The sequence below is a fragment of the Falco biarmicus genome, chromosome 6 (genome assembly GCF_023638135.1).
Source record: "Falco biarmicus isolate bFalBia1 chromosome 6, bFalBia1.pri, whole genome shotgun sequence".
NCBI lineage: Eukaryota > Metazoa > Chordata > Aves > Falconiformes > Falconidae > Falco > Falco biarmicus.
This window is the reverse complement of record NC_079293.1, coordinates 88,182,283-88,201,509: the sequence shown is the minus strand read 5'-3', so window position 1 is coordinate 88,201,509 and position 19,227 is coordinate 88,182,283. Positions and strand designations below refer to the sequence as shown.

Below are 19,227 nucleotides of genomic sequence, written 5' to 3'. Positions count from 1 at the left end.
AGCCTCTTACAGCTGCTTGTGCTCAGTCCAAGAGTCAAGTGTTTTAGGAGCTGGATAAACACAAAGATAGAGCCAGTTGTTAAGGAGCTATAGAGATTTACAGAGGTTGACCTCATGGCCATTTGGGGTATTAGTTGGGCATATTTCCCCCACGGCAGAGCAGTCCGGTGCTCCTCCTCTGCTGCTTCTGCTCCTGCTTTGCAAGGGAGTAAGTCCACCTGGATCCAGTGGTGGATTTACCTGTGTCTCAGCCACGTGCAGTTGACTTTTCATGGAGAAGGCAACTGGTGTGACCTTTTGCTGGGAGGGCCAGCTGTCCTGCTGAGGTGGGAGAGAACAGGTCTCAAAAGATGACCTATATTTGAATAAAATGAGAGAATTACCAACAGCTTTCCCCAAGAAGAGGAAGGCTTTTAGGTTGGGGAAAGAACCATTTAAGCTTTTTACCATTTTCGGTTAAAGCAGGATGTTTTTCTGTTTAACCAGATACTTTTCTGCAGGGTATTTGCTTCCAAGTGCTCAAAGTAAACTTCTGTTGCTGGCAGCAGAAAGTTGTTTGCTTCCCATACAATGAATTGCTTTCTTTTTAGTATTTCATTCGGCACAGAGATGCATGGCTCCAGAAATATCGCACAACTTAGGCGTAATAGCGGAGTTTTCTGAACCCCTTTAAGAAGTTATGCAGGAGAAGAGCTTTCCTTCATTTCAGCTGTAAAAAGCTGCCGAACAAATGAAAATGAGTAAAATCTGGAGGTTTTTCCCCCCTGTTCATCAATGCTGGTTTTACTCCTTGCGTAGACAGCTAATTTGCTCGTTGCTTGCCTGGAGGGAATTCAAGACAGAAAGGAGGATCAGGTTACTAGGAAAAGGTGCTCCTGTCTCTAAAGAACAAAGTACAATGATTCAAGAAAAAAAACTTTGAAAATTTGTCAAATGCCAGAGTGTAATTTATACTTATCCAGGTTACTCCATCTATGAATGTTTGTGTAGGATGTTTTTGCAACTCTTTTCTTTAGTGTCTCGTAAATATGGATACTATCTGTGACTGACAACCTCCTGCTGTTTATGTCATGGTCTGAATCCTTGCATGAAACGTGCACCGCATCTCCTTAAGAGATGCGTGCAAACCCAAACACACAGTATTTGTTCTTTGCTAATGCTCATTTTCAACCTTGTTGTTCCTCATTAACTTTTTATTAAGAATATTTGAGAAGGCTTTTCCTTAAGGAGTAAGGGAAAAAACCAAACCGGTTCCTCATCAACACCAGGTTTCAAATTCACAAGTAGACCTGCATCATCATTTTAAATCATTTTTGGGGCTGTTCTGTAGGCCATTCAATGTGCTGAGATGATTGCCATTGACCTCAGGAATTCCTGGAGTGATGCTTCCATCACAGCTGACTAATCATGGATCCAAACCAACAGAAAATGTTCATCGGGATAAAGGAATCGCACAGTTCCTTTAAGCTTTCTGAAGTACCTTCTGCTGGTAGCCCCATCCTCAGCTCATGTGCCTTGCTTGGGCATGGGCAGGTGGAGGTCAGTCACAGTGGGTTAATGTTACAGATGCTATATGGAATCATAGAATCGTTTAGGTTGGAAAAGACCTTCTAGATCATCAAGTTTAACCTTTAGCCCAGCACTGCCAAGGCCACCACTAAGCCATGTTCCTAAGCACCGCATATACGTGTTTTTTAAACACCCCCGGGGATGGTGACTCCACCACCTCCCTGGGCAGCCTGTTCCAATGCTTGACCACCCTTTCAGTGAAGAAGCTTTTCCTAATATCCAGCCTAAACCTCCCTGGGTGCAACTTGAGGCCGTTTCATCTTGTCCTGCTGCTGGTTATCTGGGAGAAGAGCCTGACCCCCCTGCCTACGGGGCAATAAGGTGCCCCCTGAGCCTCCTCTTCTTTGGGCTGATCATCCCCAGTGCCCTTAGCCGCTCCTCATATACGTGCATGTGTGTGTTTAAATTTTAAAATAATGTATTTTGGGGAAATCTTCTAAACTCACAGACCCTTTCATGTCAAAACTTGTAGTTCTCCTCAGCAAATATGTACAGCTTGGTTTACTAGCTGGGCATACGTCCCCAGAGCATGCCAGTGCCTTCCTTGCTGTAAGAAGCAATGATCATTTCTGAGCAGTGAACTTGTCCTCCAGTACTCCTGGACACAAATATTAACCACCCTGACTCATGTCAGCCATTTGGGTGTGACTTCTGCTTACCGCATTCCTTTGCCAAGTTGAAGCGGGTTGTGTCAGAAACAAATAAAAACTAATAACGCCCCCTCAAACCTCCGTATTCTTCTTCGATTGCCCAAGTCCGTTCGGTGCTGGTGGTCTGGAATGACCTGGGAGCAGTAGGTTGTGGCAGATTCCTTCTCTCTTGCTCTTGTTTTACAGAAAAAACTTGTCGCATCCTTGGACCTGCTTTTTGAGAGTTCATAATTTTGTACCTTTTAGGAGAACTCTCTTCCACACATAGGTCTGGTTTGCTCTGGTAGAAGTCAGCGGGGTGGTGGTGTGGGTATCCAGCAAACTGGGGACGTGTTTGGTAAGGGGTGACGTAGGTGAAGGTGCAGAAATTATAGTGGTTACTCTAAAGCAGCACAGAGTGCTGAAGAAAGGTTGAGGAAAGTAATTTTTCTGCTTAAAATCTCTCTACAGCATTATGTTGCTGGACGTTGTTAATGAGCCCTGCTCTCCAGTTACCTGGGTAGGTTACTAAAGAGATTTGAGTTCTTGCCGGAGTTAAAAGGGAAAGGAGCCAACAGAGCTGTGGATGGGCAGTGAACAGTTAAATATTTGGCTTAGATAATGTAGGATATCTCATGCTAGCAGAAGAAGGAATTTGAGGCACTTGTGTCTAAATGCTTTTAAAAAAAATTCTGATAAAGTAAAAAAAATCACACTATTGAAAAGCTCATGAACTTTGGGGCATCATGTTAGGTGTTGCAGTTCATAGCACCAAAACTATTACAAATCTAGTGCAAAAATCAATAATTTTTGTCCAAACATGGCACATATTTAAATTATATTAGTTTATTAAATACAAAAAGTTAAGTGCAAACCATAACGTTCTTCTAGGAGGCAGAAGCTGCTCTGAACAGGAGGGATTTGGAAAAATACAATGAATTTCAACATGGGGAGCTTTTAGAGGATACTGGTTTAGTCAGTCCACTTAAAAGTTGCTCCAGCTCTTTTCAAGGTCTTCTGGATGTCTGTCTTCCGTGTTTTCTTCCCTCAACTCCAGTGGATTTAGATGGTTTTCTAGAAGTGGATCGCCAAAGCTGGAAGGGGGTGCTCATCGCATGATTTGGTGGACCTCAACAGAGCTGGTGCTGCCCTCTTACCCCCTCCCAGCAAACTGAAGAGTGGACCCCCAAAACCTCTCTCAAGTCTTGTGACAGGTGTGGGAAGCAGGCTTTTGGAGAATAGTATGTTTCTCTTTGATATAAACAATACTTGTGCTCCAAATACAGATTTGATCTTTAGGACACGTGGTGAGGAATAACCTGTTGCCTCTGGTGAAGTTACTTGTAGTAAAGCTGTATTAGGCACTTTGCTATTGAGAGTTCTAGTTGCTTAAAATCATTCGAGGATGTTTGTCTAAAAGGCTACGTGCAAAGGTGTGGATTTTGTAGTTGAGTTTTTTAGGACACCTGAATTTCCAGCCTTTCTGAAACGTCCCTGACTTGGGATTGGGGCTGTCGATATTGCACCTGGGAAGTGTTTATGGCCGAGGTCTGAGGGTGGGTTTGGGAGCTGGAGCTGCCCAGCTGCGCCACGTGGGGTGATGACGTTTGATGTGGATTTGGCGTGGGAGGGAGGGAGGAGGCTTCGAACCGCCAGCTGACGGCAGCCGCTGGGGGCCAGCGCCTGTGCCAGGGCGCTCTCCAGATTCACCTGCTCTGCCAACAGAAGGTTCCTAAGAGCTCACCCGGGACCAAGAGAGCATCACCCACTCGAGGAGCCGCTGTAAACTCGGTCGCCCTTTGCTGCTTCCGCCTCTGAGTTTCTGAGGGAGCGGGAGGGGAAGGGAAGCCGTAGGGGGCGACGGCAGCGGAGAGGGGGATGCAGCGAGCGAAGCCCCCGCTGGCACGGCCGGCCTGCCCCATTCAGCAGGGCTGAATACGATAAATGCCGCTTTATCCTTGCTTGAAAGGAACAAGATAGCACAGCCTAAATGCCTGGGTGTGCTTAAATAGGCAACTCTGGGACACCGGAGTGGAGGGCGTTTGAAATCGGAGCTCCCCGACAGCCGGGGAGCTGCCACAGGTCACCTGCCGCGCTCCATGGGGACCGGCCCAGGTCTGGCAAGAAATCGTCCACGGACGAATTGTAGTACAAATTCCTTTCTTTGTTGGTTGGCCTCTTTCACTAGACCATGGCCTATAAAAAATTGTGTAAAAACAATTCTTAAATATTATTTGAAAGGGCAAACGGCCATGCTGAAAGGTTTGACAGTTTGACATATAGCGCCTGGTTTGCTGGCTGGGGAGCGGGCGCGCGGAGCCCGGGCTCTCCTCCTGCTCCTCACAGGCGCTGGCGAGTTCTTTTAAATAGCGTCTAGTTGCTGTGCAGAGTTGCTGCGCTCCCAGCAATTTGACAGGCAACGAGTCTGCTTCAGTGATCTTAAATCCTTTTAGACTAATTTGCGAGTGAGCAGAAAAACAGCTAGCACCTTCGGATCCAGTGCTCGAAACCAGAGAATCAGGTATTGCCAATTAAAGTGCCATTTCCAACCATCATATCAAGAGAGATTACTTGCAGGCCCTCTGATAATGTCACGCCGTGCCTAAAGAGAAAGCGAGCCAGAGTTTCTCCACGGACAAAGGATCTGCATGGACCAAACTCATCAGCGACGGCGGCGGGCGCGTGATGCGGATGGCGCATACATCCGTGCATATGCGCGGCGTAAATGGGAGCGCTGCGCCTCCTCTGCCCCCCGAATAGCCACGGGCCATTCTGCAGAGCCTGTGGCCCCTCAGTCACTGGCCTACTAGTTAATTGCCACACGGACTTCGTGACACATGGGCAGATAATATGACATTTTCGGTTTCTGTCACTAGCAAACGCCACGGCGTTGCTTGCACTAGTTGCTAAGAAGCTGTCAGAAACCATTAGCAGCTGGCTGAAGTTGCCCTATGGCATTTCCTCATGGCATCAGCAAAACAAGCATAAATCACCCAGCGGAGCCTCCCGCTATACTAATGAGGCTGTAAGCTTGTTTATGGACTAGCATCATTTCTATGATTATTTCCACCTTTTCAGTTCGCCTTCATTTGGCGGCAGAAGTCAACTTCGGGAACGGAGTCGCCGCTGACATTTTACAAATGCAGTTCATAGCTGCTACCGTGTGGCTGGTCAGTGGTGCTTCAACTTTGTGTAGTGATCTTTAAAAAGACGAAAAGGCGGGGGGGGGTGGGGGGGGGGGGTGGGGAAAGGTGTGTGGGGGGTGTGTGTGTGTGGGATCTCTGGGGACCTCACAGAGGTGAGTGTATCGAGTTGCAAAGTAGATGGAAATACTAAAATCCACAATTGACCATTTAGAATTCTCTCTGTGGTTTCGGTCTATACGGGATCAATTTTCCATTTAAAAAAAAGTGGAAGAGGTTAAACAATTTATGAAAGTCTCCCGAAGCATTTGCTCTTAGGATAGCCGAGTGCTTTCTTATCCTTTCCCTGCCTTTCACTTTCTCTAACTGGTGTCGGACGGGGCCAGGGTTTATTGTTTTAGGCTTTTCTGAACATGCACCAGTATTTACACTGGATTGAAAGCATTTGCTTCCAATGAAAATCTTGTCTTAGATTACAGCCCAGCAGTGTAATTTCCCTCCCAGATGGGAGTAAAGTAGCAGTATTTGCCTAAAAACAGTAGGAAGAACAAACTGTGCATTAAGCCAAGGCTGTTTTTGGCTTGAGCTAATGATGTAACAGAAACCTTTTATTTGGGATAGGTCACCGCCAGGGACTGAAGGAGGTGATCTGGCTCGCGCTTGAAAGGTTTCTCCATTGTATCTACATAAGTCTTCACTTAAAAAATCCTGTTCCTAATGCTTCTGCTTTCATACAGCAGAAATAAACAGGAAAGGTTCTGGGGAGTGTTATAGGTGGAATGCAGAAAGCTTTTCCTCCCCTAATGGAGGATATAATTCAGGTGCCCCGGAGGCATGCTTTCAGGAATTCTCTTGCCCGAGGTAATGGGAAGCTAAGGCTGCTTGAAGGCCTTGATTATCTATTGATGCACAAAGCTGGAAAAAAAGTCATCTCCCTTGGATTATAGTAGATATTTCCATAAATTATCAATGAGTCCTCCTCCCGTCAGGCATGAGGCGATGCCTGCTAAATTAATCTGAAGGGGGTTTGAAATGAGGAGAGAGTGTATTTTTAAAAAAGCCGGGGGTGGGGTGGGGGGGGTGCAGGGGTGGCGAGGGGGGGGGGGGGTGCGGGGGTGGTGAGGGTGGGTGGACGGTTGCAGGGAGGTGGTGAAAGGCAGTGTCATTAGGTTAGAAGCTTTTCATTTTTAATCAATGAATGCGTAATACTTTTCTTTTCCTTGTTTGCCTCTCACAGACAGAAAGTGGATTAGCCCATGGAATTTTAAATGTTGTTGAGTTGTTTCCTTTGCTCATGTTTCTTTTATGAATTATTATTTTATATGGTGAATTGCTTCTCTGTATAAAAGCCCTTTTTTTACATACTGGGCTTTCAAAGAATTTGTCAGATATCTGATTTCTTCAGAAAAATCTTGTTTCTGTAACTACCCAAGGTTACCATTTCGCTAAAGACACAGGCCAAGTCATAAGGACAATTATAAATTTGCCACAGTCAGTAAGGTGCTAAAAATATAACACTAATAATAACTTTTTTTTTTTTTTGGTACTGAAAGCTGTTTAACAAATCATAATTTTGACAGTCTACATCCCCCCCTCCTTTTTTTTTTTTTTTTTTTTGTTTGTTTTGTTTATTTTTATTCCTAACAGATAATTTTGACTCAGCCCAATTCAGATGACTTTCTTGATGGTTCTTGCCCAGGGGTGTAAAAAAACACTTGCCTAATAACATCACAGCTCCACCCTGCTACCAATACAGTGTCCTTGGAAGCCAGGCTATACCGTTCAATCCACATGCAGAGAATGCAAAGACTGGTTTGCTCTGTGGACTTGTTTATAAACTGCTTTCTGGGTTTGAAACAAAACCTGCATGCACACTGGCCAGGCACTGCAAGTTTTGTTTCCCTTTGACCACTAGCCCATCAGCCCAGAGCCAGGCTGGCCGCTCTGTGGCTGCATCCTCCTCTAGATATGTTGCTAACGTGATGAGAACTGTCTGAGACCTTGTCTGCATTAAGGAAATTCATTCTGGATCAGTTGCTGTTTAACGGGAGCAGACATCTATTACGGATATGGCACAGCAGCACAATGCAGGGTGTTAATTCCTATGGTGTATGTCAAATCGGTACCTACTTATCCCGCTATGAATTTCTTTTCGCTGGGGCTGGGAAGAGGGGAGGCCAGTTAACTGTCCACCTCCCATCAAAAAGTCAGGGGAAGCCAAACCTCTACAAAAGGCTTAACATAAGAGATGCCCCAGTCTTCTGATTATTTCTGAATTTGGGGAGAGAATATGATGTTGCAAGAGAGGTGCATCCACCCTGCTTTTTGCATCCCGGAGTGGGATGGGGCACCTGGTTCACACGCATCATGGAGATGGGACACCATCGATACTTTCCTAATTGCCATCTCAGACAAAGCAGCTGATTGGGATGAATTTTTGGGAAGTGACCTAGTGTGAAGAAAAGCCACCGTTGCCAACTTTGCGAGCTGGATGCTTGCAAGATTTTATTTATTTATGTTTTAATTTTTTTGTCTTACGCACTTTTTGGTTTGGGTTATGGTGGCAGAAATGGCCGCAGTGTCCTTCAGGATAAACCAGAATGGGGCCGACACAGTCCTGAGACCTTCCCTCTCCCCATGTCTCTTCCCCCCGTCCCCTCAACCCCTGGTGAATTACGGTGCTAAAGAATTTATACCTCATTTAAATATTCATGCAGTTTATACCCAAAGCCAGGCTTCGGCTGAAGTATATAAAGGTAGCATAAGTCAAAATTTGATTCACTATATTTACAGGTGACGGCTTGGACAACAGTGTAGCTTCCCCCAGCACAGGTGATGATGATGATCCAGATAAGGACAAAAAGCGACATAAAAAGCGTGGCATCTTTCCCAAAGTAGCCACAAATATCATGAGGGCATGGCTGTTCCAGCATCTAACAGTAAGTGAACTCTAGATCACATATGCAAAATAAAACATGGAAAATGTCATAGTTGTAGTAGTCATAGAAAGCAAATATACATATGATGTTGCTGACAGGCAGCTCAGGGAACTTCTCCGAGCAGAGTTGTTGTTGTTGTTGTTGTTGTTGCCTCATTTGCTAGATGCCAGGGGAAGAGCACGGAGTGTATGTTTTGGGGTTTTTGTGTGTGTGTGTTGTTTTTAGATTTTTTTTAATTTATTTTTTTTTTTGATCGAGTGGCAGTTGTTAACAGGACGTCACCACAAAGTGTGACTAAGCTTATTCTAATAACCTCGGAGACCTGTCCTGCCCCACTGCTTGCACAGCTGCAGCTCCCCTTGGCTGACGTGGGAATCGCTGCCTCGGAGCAGCGAGCAGCCTTCGGCCCCTGGTTCTGTGCTCTGGAGAACTGCGGAAAATAATTGGGGAGATTAAAAACAAAGCGAAAAGCAAACAAAGACCTTATTCAGCTGTTTGTCAGAGATCGTCAGAAGCTTCGTGATGAAAGGTCTGAATGTATCTGGTTTAATAGGAAAGTATAATTTTTTTCTTTGAGACGTTCTCATTCCCAGAGTGTAAGTTACCCCTGTATTTAATGTTATGAAGGGGTGGGGGGATGCGCAGCTATTTCTGTTGCCACAGCTACCTGTAATTTTTTTTTATTCCTGGGATTAGAAATCAAAGCTCGGGACAGGTGCGTGGGGTTAAGCTGGATGCTGGAACTTCTTTCAAGGCTTTATATTGTGTACCACACCTCCTCACGTTAGCATTTAGCCAAGTGTTTCTAATGCCATTCTCCCGTTTCATCCCATTGTGGTGATCTGTCACATGTTTCCATCCACCGGGGGGATGTGGGCCTTCGGCCCCAGGTTTTCTGTCGGAGCTTTTCTGTGCCAGGAGGATGAGGGCCAGGCGAGGGGTGCCGGGGGTCTGCAGGTGGTACTGAGGAGCAGCTCTCGCCTCTGATCCCAGCGGTTGACTCTCGCTCCTGCCTCTAGTAGGGGTCAGGATGAAACCAGAAGCCAGCCAGCTTGCCCAGCCCCGGTGGGAGCCCTGCCAAGGGGATACTCATAAACTGGAGGAAGCGCTCATGCACATCGCCCCTCCATCCCCCGCTGAGCCAAGAAACCAGATATCTGCCGGGACTCTTGTCAGCATGGGGATCAGGCGGGGAATCCTGCCCCGCGTGGTCCTGGGTTGCTATGAATGAACCTTCGTGCTGGAGCACTCCTCCTCCAAAGCCGGGGAGGGCCTCGGAGATCTCCACGTTCCTCTCCCTCCCTCCCTGGCAGACTCCACGTCAGCCGTCCCCCAGCCCTGCCAGCTCCTCTGCCCTGTCCCTGGAGCGTTCAGCGCATCGCTGCCAGTGGCCCAGGTCCCTTTTGGTGGCTCCCCAATTCAACGTCCTCACCCAAGGTGAGCTGACACCTGGTGCCTCGCTGCAGGTAGATGTGAGGTTAAGGACATCTGCCTCCAAAACGGTCCACGGATGCTGTGCCGGCAGCGATGATCGCACCAGCCTGACGCAGCTGGTGTAGGTGCTGGTTTGAGGAGATGCCCTGGAAGCTCTGCAGTCAGGAGAAGGCACACCAGGGGACACTGGGCAGCTGCGTGTCCGTCCCTGTAGTTCCCAGCTGAGGAATTCCAGATTAAGTAGTATATATTACTATTAATATTTTTTCCTGGAAGCGGGGTGTTGCTGTGTTTGTGCTAGCAAATTAACCACCCCGCAGGCACAGGGATGTGATGATCTGTCCTGTTAAACTGCTTGGGCAGTCTGCAGCACGCTCTTAGCCTGGGCCAGCCGCCACCTTCCAAAGCCATTCCTGGGAAGGTGGCAGGAGAGAGCAGGGGTGACTCCTGGCAGACCTCGTGCCCGGAGCCACCCTGTGTTGACTATTTAGCTACACAGGCTTGACCTGACCTTGCGGCTGGCTTCATGCGCATTCTCAGGAGCGGAGAGCGGATGCTATCGCTGTTCCGTCTAGGTGGAGTGTAGGGTGCAAGTGGCTTTTCACTCTTCTGCTGTGCACTAGATGTGTGCAAAGGAGAAGATGAGAGTGCCTGCAGAGCTTGCTGCTGCACGGGTAGCTGCCCCTGGGAGACAACATCTGGATATCTGCTTGTAAGGTGGTCTCTTTTTCTGGAAGGCTCAAACACAAGGAAGAACCCACCCCCCAAGACCTGTGCAATGAAGTTGCTGCATTTTCCACCTTGCAGCACTGTGCTAAGGCTCACTTTAAAAATCTGCCCCACCCCGAGCAGATCCAGCCCAGCCAGCATGCCGATTTACTGCTGGGCAGCTTGCTCTTCTGGCAGCATCGTGGTGGCTCCAGGCAGGTCTGATTCAATTCAGTAAAGCAGAATTGGTTTACCCAGTCCAACCTTCTCCAGCTAGGACCTTGAGACAGACCTTTCAAATCGATTCTATAGGGTCACAGACAGTTTCCCCAAATTAAAACATGCCGGGACAATGTTGTAGACTCTTCCAAGCGCATGTTCCAGCTGGGAGTGCTCTCACAGGAGTGACAAGGCAGCAGGGAACTCCTGCAGCCAGAGGAGCAGCAGGTCTCCTGTGTGGAGGAAGGTGTCCTCCAGGCAAACATGGGACGAGCCAGAACTACAGTTAGTGCTAGAGAAACATAATACATTGGCAAGCTGCTTGGGGTGCTGAAAAAAAACCACCTGGGCCCAAATCCTGGCTGCAATCAAAGCTGAGGAGTAGCTGGGTAAGAGACGGAAGGGACGAAGACCCCAGTTCATTTATGAGGGCATCTGGGCGTCTTGACTCCTCTTACAACCCTGCACACTGGCATGGCGGTGGTCCCCAGCTGGGCTCCTCGCCGTGGGAGGCAGGTCATCCCAGGGAGCAGTCAGCTGAGGAAACTAGAGATCTCACATCATTTATTTATCTTTTTATTAGTGCGTTTGGTCTTCCCTAGGGTGGATACAAGGTCCTCCCTAAAGCAGGAGCATGAGGAGAGATAGGGAGGTGGTTCTGTTCAGGCAGGGGACGTGTCAGGGCAGGTGGTACCTCCCATTTGCCCCCAGCGCTTAAACCTGCCTTCACTTTCCCATCTGGAAAATGGCAGGGAAAACCGAGCGGCGGTTGAGTGCAAAATCCAGCATCCCCTTGACCACTGGCGCTTCCTGATGTTCCTAATTGGGGGTGTTAGTTGGGAGCCCTCCTTTTCAAAGGCAATTTTTTTTTTCCTCCCTTACAATTGTAATATTAATACATATCAGTGGCATGGAATTAAACAAGATAGACAGTAATTGCTGTGTCTGTCATACTAATGATTAATGGTTGGAAAGACTTAAAATAAATGTTGGACGAATACAATCTTTCAAAAGTGTATAGGCTGCTTTAATTCCTTCTATGCTGCAGTTATTCCATCTCCAGGAGTATTAAGTCTTCTTCCGTGTACTGGCTTCCTTTCCTAAGGTTTGTCCCTTAGTTGTCATTTCCCACTTAGGAGGATATTCTTTTTTTTTTTTTTCTTTATTGAAGAAGAAAAATCAAATGCAAGGCTGTGTCCTCTCCGGTTGCTGGACGTTTGGGCAGAAGTTCCCGCTCAGCGTCAGGCTGCAGCCCCCTCCACCCCCCACCCCCCATTATTTGGACTGATGTGCAGACCGAGCTGCTCACGGGGCGGGCAAGCGCTGTCCTCTGTGGGTGCAGGCAGTCTGCTCGGAAACACCTCAGGGGATAAATTCCTTCAACTTGCCCTATTTTTTATCCCCTTTGGAATAATAACAACCCCCTGAAAATCGGCTAAAACAATAGCAGAAGTGGTGGCCAGACTTACATTTAGGACTTTGCAGGTCTTATTAACTGTTTGCTATTCTGGCTTAATTTTGATTAAATGGCTGGGTTGGGAGAGCAGCCTGGGTCAGCCCTTAGGCAGAATGTAGCTGTGGAGCTTGTTGAAATTTTTGATTATGACACCAGCCTGTAAGTTTTGAGGTTTGTGAAATCTGTTTTTAAGATTTGGCTATCAATTTGAGACGGAAGGAACGGACTGTTACTATTTGGATTAAAAAGAAAAAGAAAAAAGCTGCTAATAATTCAGTGAAGAGGTGAGAACGTCCCCAAATTGTAAAAGTTCAGTCAAAACCAGGGGGAGGCTTGTGGGGTGGCATCGGATGAACATCGAATGCCATGGCAGTCCCTCCAGGAGGGGCTGGGGAGGACCAGCTCTGTGCTGGAGCTGGGCTCCAGAAAGTTGCCCTAAGGATAATTTCAGGGTGTGCTGCAGCCTGGCAACATTTTACAAGCCCTCTTTTTTTTTTTTTTTTTTTTTTTTACTTATTATTATTATTTCTTGGATCACTTAACATTCAGGGATCATGTCTCAGCTACCATTTTTCAAGCAGATCTTCTCACTGTAATGTACAGCCCTCAGCAGGGATTGTGAAACGCGGGGAAGGCTTGGAGGAAGGGAAGGGGAAGGAAAAAACAATCTTGCCTACAACCCGATCTGTATAAATTTAATTGTGGCAACAGGGTTGGTTTCTGCTTCAACCCGTACTATGGTTTTGTCCCAGCAATGGCACCTTTTTGTTCAGAACTGGAAGAATGGAGTTTGGGGGTGTCTCTGCAAGTGTTTTGTTGGCTCGTTGTGAATTCTCTGCATCCTTTAAATCCAGCTTAATTTGAAATGTTGGGATTCAAACCTCATTTTGGGGATTATACGATGTAATTGGTTTGTTATATGATGAGTATTTGATGATCTTCACGTTCATCATCTAATCAGGCAAAAAAAGCCATAAAATTATAATCCCAAAAGATGTTTAATAACAATTTGAACTATTGAAGGCTTTATTTAAGCACATTAGGGGATTATAAACTACTTTTTTTTTAATGGTGCCAAGAGGTAGATTCAGGGACTTCAAACACCTTTTAAAAAACAAATTGCCATGATTTAAAAAAATGAATGGGCTGAGGATTTCTTTCATGTAAATCCCATAATTTAATCATTATTTTTAACTGCTTTTAAAACAATTTCCTTAAGAGGTTAAACCTTACTGAAATGGGAGGCTGAGCAGAAAGTAAAAGACGTAGCTGAAAGATGTTGACTTTACAGTAAAAGTGAAAGGTTTTTTCTATTTTGTATCTGGATTTTGAGTCTTTATTGATTGCTTGATGCCATGCTATTAAACAAGAAAACTTAAAATAAGCAATATGCAACCTATTTAGCAAAGCTGTTATTTGTTTAAAAGAACTTATTGGAAGCAGGTATTAGAAGGAGGCACTTTGTATCCGAATCTAGCTGAGGAAAATAGTCCCCATCACTTTAGGGATCTTGTTGTGATAGAAAAATACTATTATGCCACTTAATTCTGTAAGTTTTGTTTGTGTATGAATATTATACAGGCTAGCAGCGTTTTCAGATTAAAGCAAGTGGGTTTCATTTCTTGTCTCATCCCTCCACGTTGATGAGATTTTGCCTTGGGAGGAGCGTGGGGTCCGTTTGGCTCCCTGCCCCTGCTCCCATGTGGGATGCCTGTCTGGTTTTGGAAAGGAGTATAGGGAGAGGGCAGATGGGTACAGAACTAGGCTGCTGAAAACATAAAAAGGGGAAATAATTGGCTAAAACCAGTGAGGATTTTCTTTGCTGTCCTCTCAAGAGGGTTTTGGAAGCATTTAAACAAAACATCCCCAGCCACTCCCCACCCCCCTGAAAGTCCAACGTAGAATGAGTCTCCATCTTGCACCAACTGATGCTCTGCAAAATGCCAGAGGGCTCCTGGAGCTCGTCTGCGTAACAGGGGTCATATTTCCATGTATTGGACTCAGAATGGATGTGGGGGGGTCTCCCCCCTTCTCTGCAACACACAAGTCTCCTCTTTCACTTGGTTTTATTGTGGGCAAAGCTGTAAAAATCTTTCTACCACATCTGCAAGACTTCTTAGTGCCAGCTGTCCCAAATTCCTGGGAAAAGCCAGGCGTTTTTAGCTTGCCTTTGGTCACCCCTCGGCTAGGAAGGTGGGATCCAGGGCTTCTCCCGCTCCAGGCAGCGGGAAGACTTGCCAGAGCAGAGAGCGAAAGGACCCATCGCAGGTTGGTGCAGGTGAGCCGTGGTGAGCATCCTTGGCTCCCTTCTGCTGGTGGGGGTGCCGTGGCAGTCATCAACAGGAGAAAATGGGGAAATGTCATTACAGGAGAAGATAATTATTCCAAGGCTCTGTCAGAATTTAACTGAGAGCTCCGGAAAAAAGGGCAAACAGGATTTAGGTAACTTAGTTTGAATTAACTTCTTAACCCTGCAGCTCTCCCAGAGTTTGATGGAGGACACTGATTGTCAAAACTTTCAGCATTTTCTTTAATCTTACTCAAATACATCGCTTTGTCCTGTGGTCCAGCTACCGAGGATTGATCCGTTTTCTAGCATGGGTGAATTTTGCCATCTGTAAAGAAAACTGCTGTGTTTTGTGGATACCCTTGCAAGGCTGCTGTTGCTCCAGTTTTGTGATTTCCTAGAAAGCGCATGTCTGGTGTGCTGAGATCTCTGGCTGTCCTGTAGATCATTTCAGTTGCCAGCGCTGAGCTGTGCTACAAACTTTTGGGTTTAGACCAGAAAGGAAAAATATAGGGTGCCTTCGTTGGTTTGAGGAAACCAGATTCCTCACTCAGGCTCTCCCCTGTGCAGAAGCGTGGTGTGGGGGTTGTCATATCTATGGTCCAGTCTCCTTTCTGATGAAGACGACCATCATATTGTCTTAAGCTGTGTGGTATGAGATCTCATATCCTGGGCTCCTCACAGGTTTGGGGAACAGTGGTGGTCCAGGGGGATATTTTGGTGGAAATCAGAAGGTAACCAACAGCCTGGACTAGATTTTAGAGGGAGTGTGTCTATTCCCAAAGGGCTATCTTCTCTTTTTCCCAGTTTCCCCCAGGTTCCACCTTGGAGGCACTGTTGTACCAATGTGGAAGCCACCAGCACGTTAAAGGATTTGAATTATTTGGGAGCTGCTGAAACACATTGGTATTTACACGCCAGAAGAATTTCACATCTGAGTAGAAGCAAGGGAATACTGAAAAGTTGAAACATGATAAACATTAATTCAGATGTTAAATTACACTTGCTCTGGTTGTACTAGAACTCCTTTTGTTTGCATAAATATTCTGGGAAATGAGTTTACCAACAAGAATGTTTGCAGTAATAAGAATTTTTAAGTCAATAGTAGACGCTTTGCTTTCTTCTCCACCCTCTCCTTTCTTTTTATATTGGCAGCTGTGATATTTTGCATGTGCAGCTTCATTTTTTAAATTAGCCTCCTCCAGTCAAGGCCCAGAAATGTGCTACGTGACACACAGTCTTCCTGCAGCCACAGCAGATGCACAGAGTTCAAGTAGTGCATTTTGAAGGGGGAGAGGGGGAGGGAAAAAGTCTGACCACCAGTCTGTAAATCTGGAAATAGCCACGGAAATATTTTGCGGCAAATAATTTGCAGTACGAAGTACACCGAAGGCAACAACAGTGTCTTGGCAAGCCGTGGGTCAGCAGGAAATGGGGATAAAATCATGGGCTCGGTTGTTCATTACTAGTTGTTTGTTTAGCTTGTCCTCTGACACAGTCACTACAAAAAGAGCCTATGTTGATCCTCAGATATGCTTATGTATATAAGCGCCAGTGTTAATTTTTTTATTGGCAACCTCTGAACTCTTTGAAGGAGTTTCACAGCACACCAGTGTGAGCTAGTGAATGACTTAATCAGATCAGGTAAAGTGCCAAAACATGAGGCACCAAACCAGTTGGGCGCATATCTGATGAGATGTGTTAATCTGTGGTGTAAGATAAGCTGCCTTTCAAATAGGGTCACATTTGGAAGTGGTACATCGCGTTGTGTAAGATGCATTCCCTTGCTCTGGCATAGGGTAACCTACATCTGTTTGCGTGAGCTTAACCCTTGTCTGAATGAACCGAAACAGTCCTATGGTGGCTAATACTGTCTGTTCCTTGCTCCAGGGCAGGCATGAGAAGTGATTTGGTTTTTCACCCATTTTTAAAGTTCTGTTTCCCTTTCCCTGCGTTTACCTTCAGCTACACAGAATCTGCACTGTTACTGCTTACACATTTTTTCTCATTGCATAGATGGAAGATGCCCCAGTTCCTAATATTAACTGGCTACGTTTACCGTCTGACCATCCAAATTTCCCCCCCAAAACTTTTCCTGTGGAACGGAGGGTTTTTTATTGATGAAAAGCTAAAATTTTCCATGGGTAATGCCGTCCTTTCCCCCAAAATGCTCAGCTGAAAATCCTGTTTTCAGTATATGAGCAAATGTATTGATCAGACTTACCTTTGCGCTTCCAGCTCCATACCCTGTCAGCTACCGCAGTGCTGAATGTATGTGTAGAGAAGAAGGTAAGTAGGCAGAAAAGAGTTTAAGTTAATATGTAGTTATCTAATTTACCTCGCCTTTTGCATCATTGCCTGATTTAGACCCGCAGTATTTAGCAGAGTACCCGTTTCACTTCAGTGGTGGGCCATCGTTTTAATAAGGCAGGGTCTGGGAGACTTGCCGCTGCATCCTCTGCTTTATAAGCCAGAAACTTCTGCTCAGAAAATACTTCTTGGACTTTAGCTATAGCATTAATATTCCTTTCTTGGCTACTGGTTGACCTTGTCTACTCCAGCCTGTACAGCCTAAAACATTTTGGAAATACATTAAAAAAAAAAAAACAAAACCAAACCAGACCAAAAAGCCATAAACCTCCCTTATTCCCACTGTGGTGCTGTGTTCCAGTGATGGAAAAAGCGAGGTAGCCACATCAGTGGCACTGAAGCGGGCACGTGAGTCACACTGGGAAAACCAAGGGTCGGCTCGTGATACAAATATGTTTTCCAAGGATTTTCTTGGAACTCAGAGGGGAAATGGTGGCGCTCTGCCTTAGGGAGCTTGCTCTATTCGTTACCTAAAGTTGGCTTTGAAGTGAAACTCTTCTTCCTAGACCACCCTTACCCATGTCAACCAGAGCTTTTGGGGATCCCAGTGATATTTTCAGGAAGGCAAATGCCATAATCGCTGGATCTAGCTAATTAATAGGTTCGCTGGCAGAACTCTGCTTCTTTGCCATGGACTTTGTGCCCGCGTTGGGGGTGGCAAGGAGGGGCGACCCCGGATTTCATTGCTGAGCTCTGAGCGTGGGTCTGTTGGTGCAGCAGGCTGTAAACCCGGGAGGGCTGTGAGCTGCAGTGGGGGCAGAATGATTTTGAATCTGGTAATAACCCAAAGCTTAGGTTTCTTATGAATAAAATGCAATTTTAGTAATGTTTTCATAAACAGCAGTAATGGCGGCATTTTAGTAAACAGTGGCATTAGTTGCATCAAAATTGCACCACATTGGCTTTTAAATTACTCCACCTGTCTGTATGAATAGGATTTTCAATGTCGAGGCACACAGACAGCTGCTGCTAATGTTTTTTTTTTTTTTTCTCCCTGTGCAGATAATGCTGGCAAATCTACAGCCATCAGGGCCTGGTTTCTGATGTAAAACAGTACCTGACCTACTGGCTCTGGTGCTACAAAAGGAACAGCTTTAATTACTAATGGCCGTGTTTTAGTTTTGTACACGTTGATGTAAAAAATGTCATCTTAGAGCAGTGTAACCTCTAGTTCACTTCCACTGGCGATGGTACACTGGCTGCAATTATTTTCAAAATAATTTGTGTTCCTCGGTGGCAGCTTGCAATCCTGCCTTGTTAGCACTCGGATAATTAGCAGGGGTCTGGCCCTGCAGTCCCTCTGCCCCTGAGTCCTGCTGGTTCCCCCGCATCTTGGAGGGCTGTGCCGGGGTGAGGTGGGAACGACGCTTACGAATCCCACTCGGATTTATTCGTGGGACTGTCCCTCCCGCGTATCGGGCGGGTGTAACACGGGGGTCGGTCCCCGTGGCAGCCGGAGGGGTTGCGTGGGGGCGGTGGGGGCACGCTGCCTCGGCTTGCCAGCTGCTAACGGAAGGATGCCGGGCTGGATGCTCGGCCTGATGCCCGAGTTTGGTCGGGGTGATGCAGTTACCAGCCTGGTGCCGGGCTTTAAAAGGGTTAAAGGCGATAATGGTGCCATTAAAAATCCAGCTTGCCAATGAGCTATTTTGTGCAAATGGTATAAATATAAGATACACTTGTCTGGCTCATTTGCAAGCATTCTTTTTGACTTCTTTCACACAACTGGTGTTTTTGTGTTTAATTTAACAAGAAATGAGTAGTAAATGAAAGCTGCTGCCTGAAATCCCACTGTGAGCGTGTTTTGCACTTGGCTCCCCAGTGAAAAGGCAATTTGTGAAATTATGTGATAGAGTAATTAGATGAAGCCAGGGCTTCTGATTGTTGCCATGCTTATGTGGTAAAGGTTTGCTGGGGGGGGGAAAAAAAAAAAAAAAAAAGAAGAAGAAAAAACACCATGGATTATTACCCTGGCAAGTTGGCTCAAAGCTTCTTCATTTATTTGTAAACAGAATATTTAGTGACCGCATAGGAAGTAGCTGTAATCACCAGCTCGTAAAGAAACCACAGCAGAGCTTTTGGATTTTTACAGAGTGCTCATGTAAAATTTAAGCTGGGAGGCAGAATCCCTGTTAATGTAATTAGGATCTAATTTACCACCCTTTGCACACAGATGTAATAATGTCTAGATATTTATTCTATCTTTAAGCACATTACATATACCTCAGTGCAGCAGTTACTGAACAGAAACAGGTGTGAGCACTTTCCGGCTTCATTTTTACACTGTAAACACACAGCGATTTAAGGGGAAATATTTACCAAAAAAAATGAGGGGAAAGAATGTCTGCAAATGAGGCAGTAATGGACAGTTGCCCTTTATGTACTGATGGATTTCTCAATGGTTAAGTAAATTAAAGCAAATGCTAGAAAAATCAATAGGCTTGCAGAGTCTTGGTTGTGCCTCATAGACTTC

At 45.9% G+C, this 19,227-nt stretch overlaps 1 protein-coding gene across 5 annotated transcripts in view; it reads left to right on the top strand.

The window, feature by feature from the left end:
• The window catches only part of MEIS1 (Meis homeobox 1), a 110,616-nt gene that overhangs the window by 50,123 nt on the left and 41,266 nt on the right, over window positions 1-19,227 (top strand). For all 5 annotated transcript variants that reach the window (XM_056343381.1, XM_056343380.1, XM_056343379.1 and 2 more), the window contains exon 8: window positions 8,135-8,280. In XM_056343381.1, the coding sequence (XP_056199356.1) occupies window positions 8,135-8,280 (146 nt within the window). The remainder of the gene's footprint in view (window positions 1-8,134; window positions 8,281-19,227) is intronic.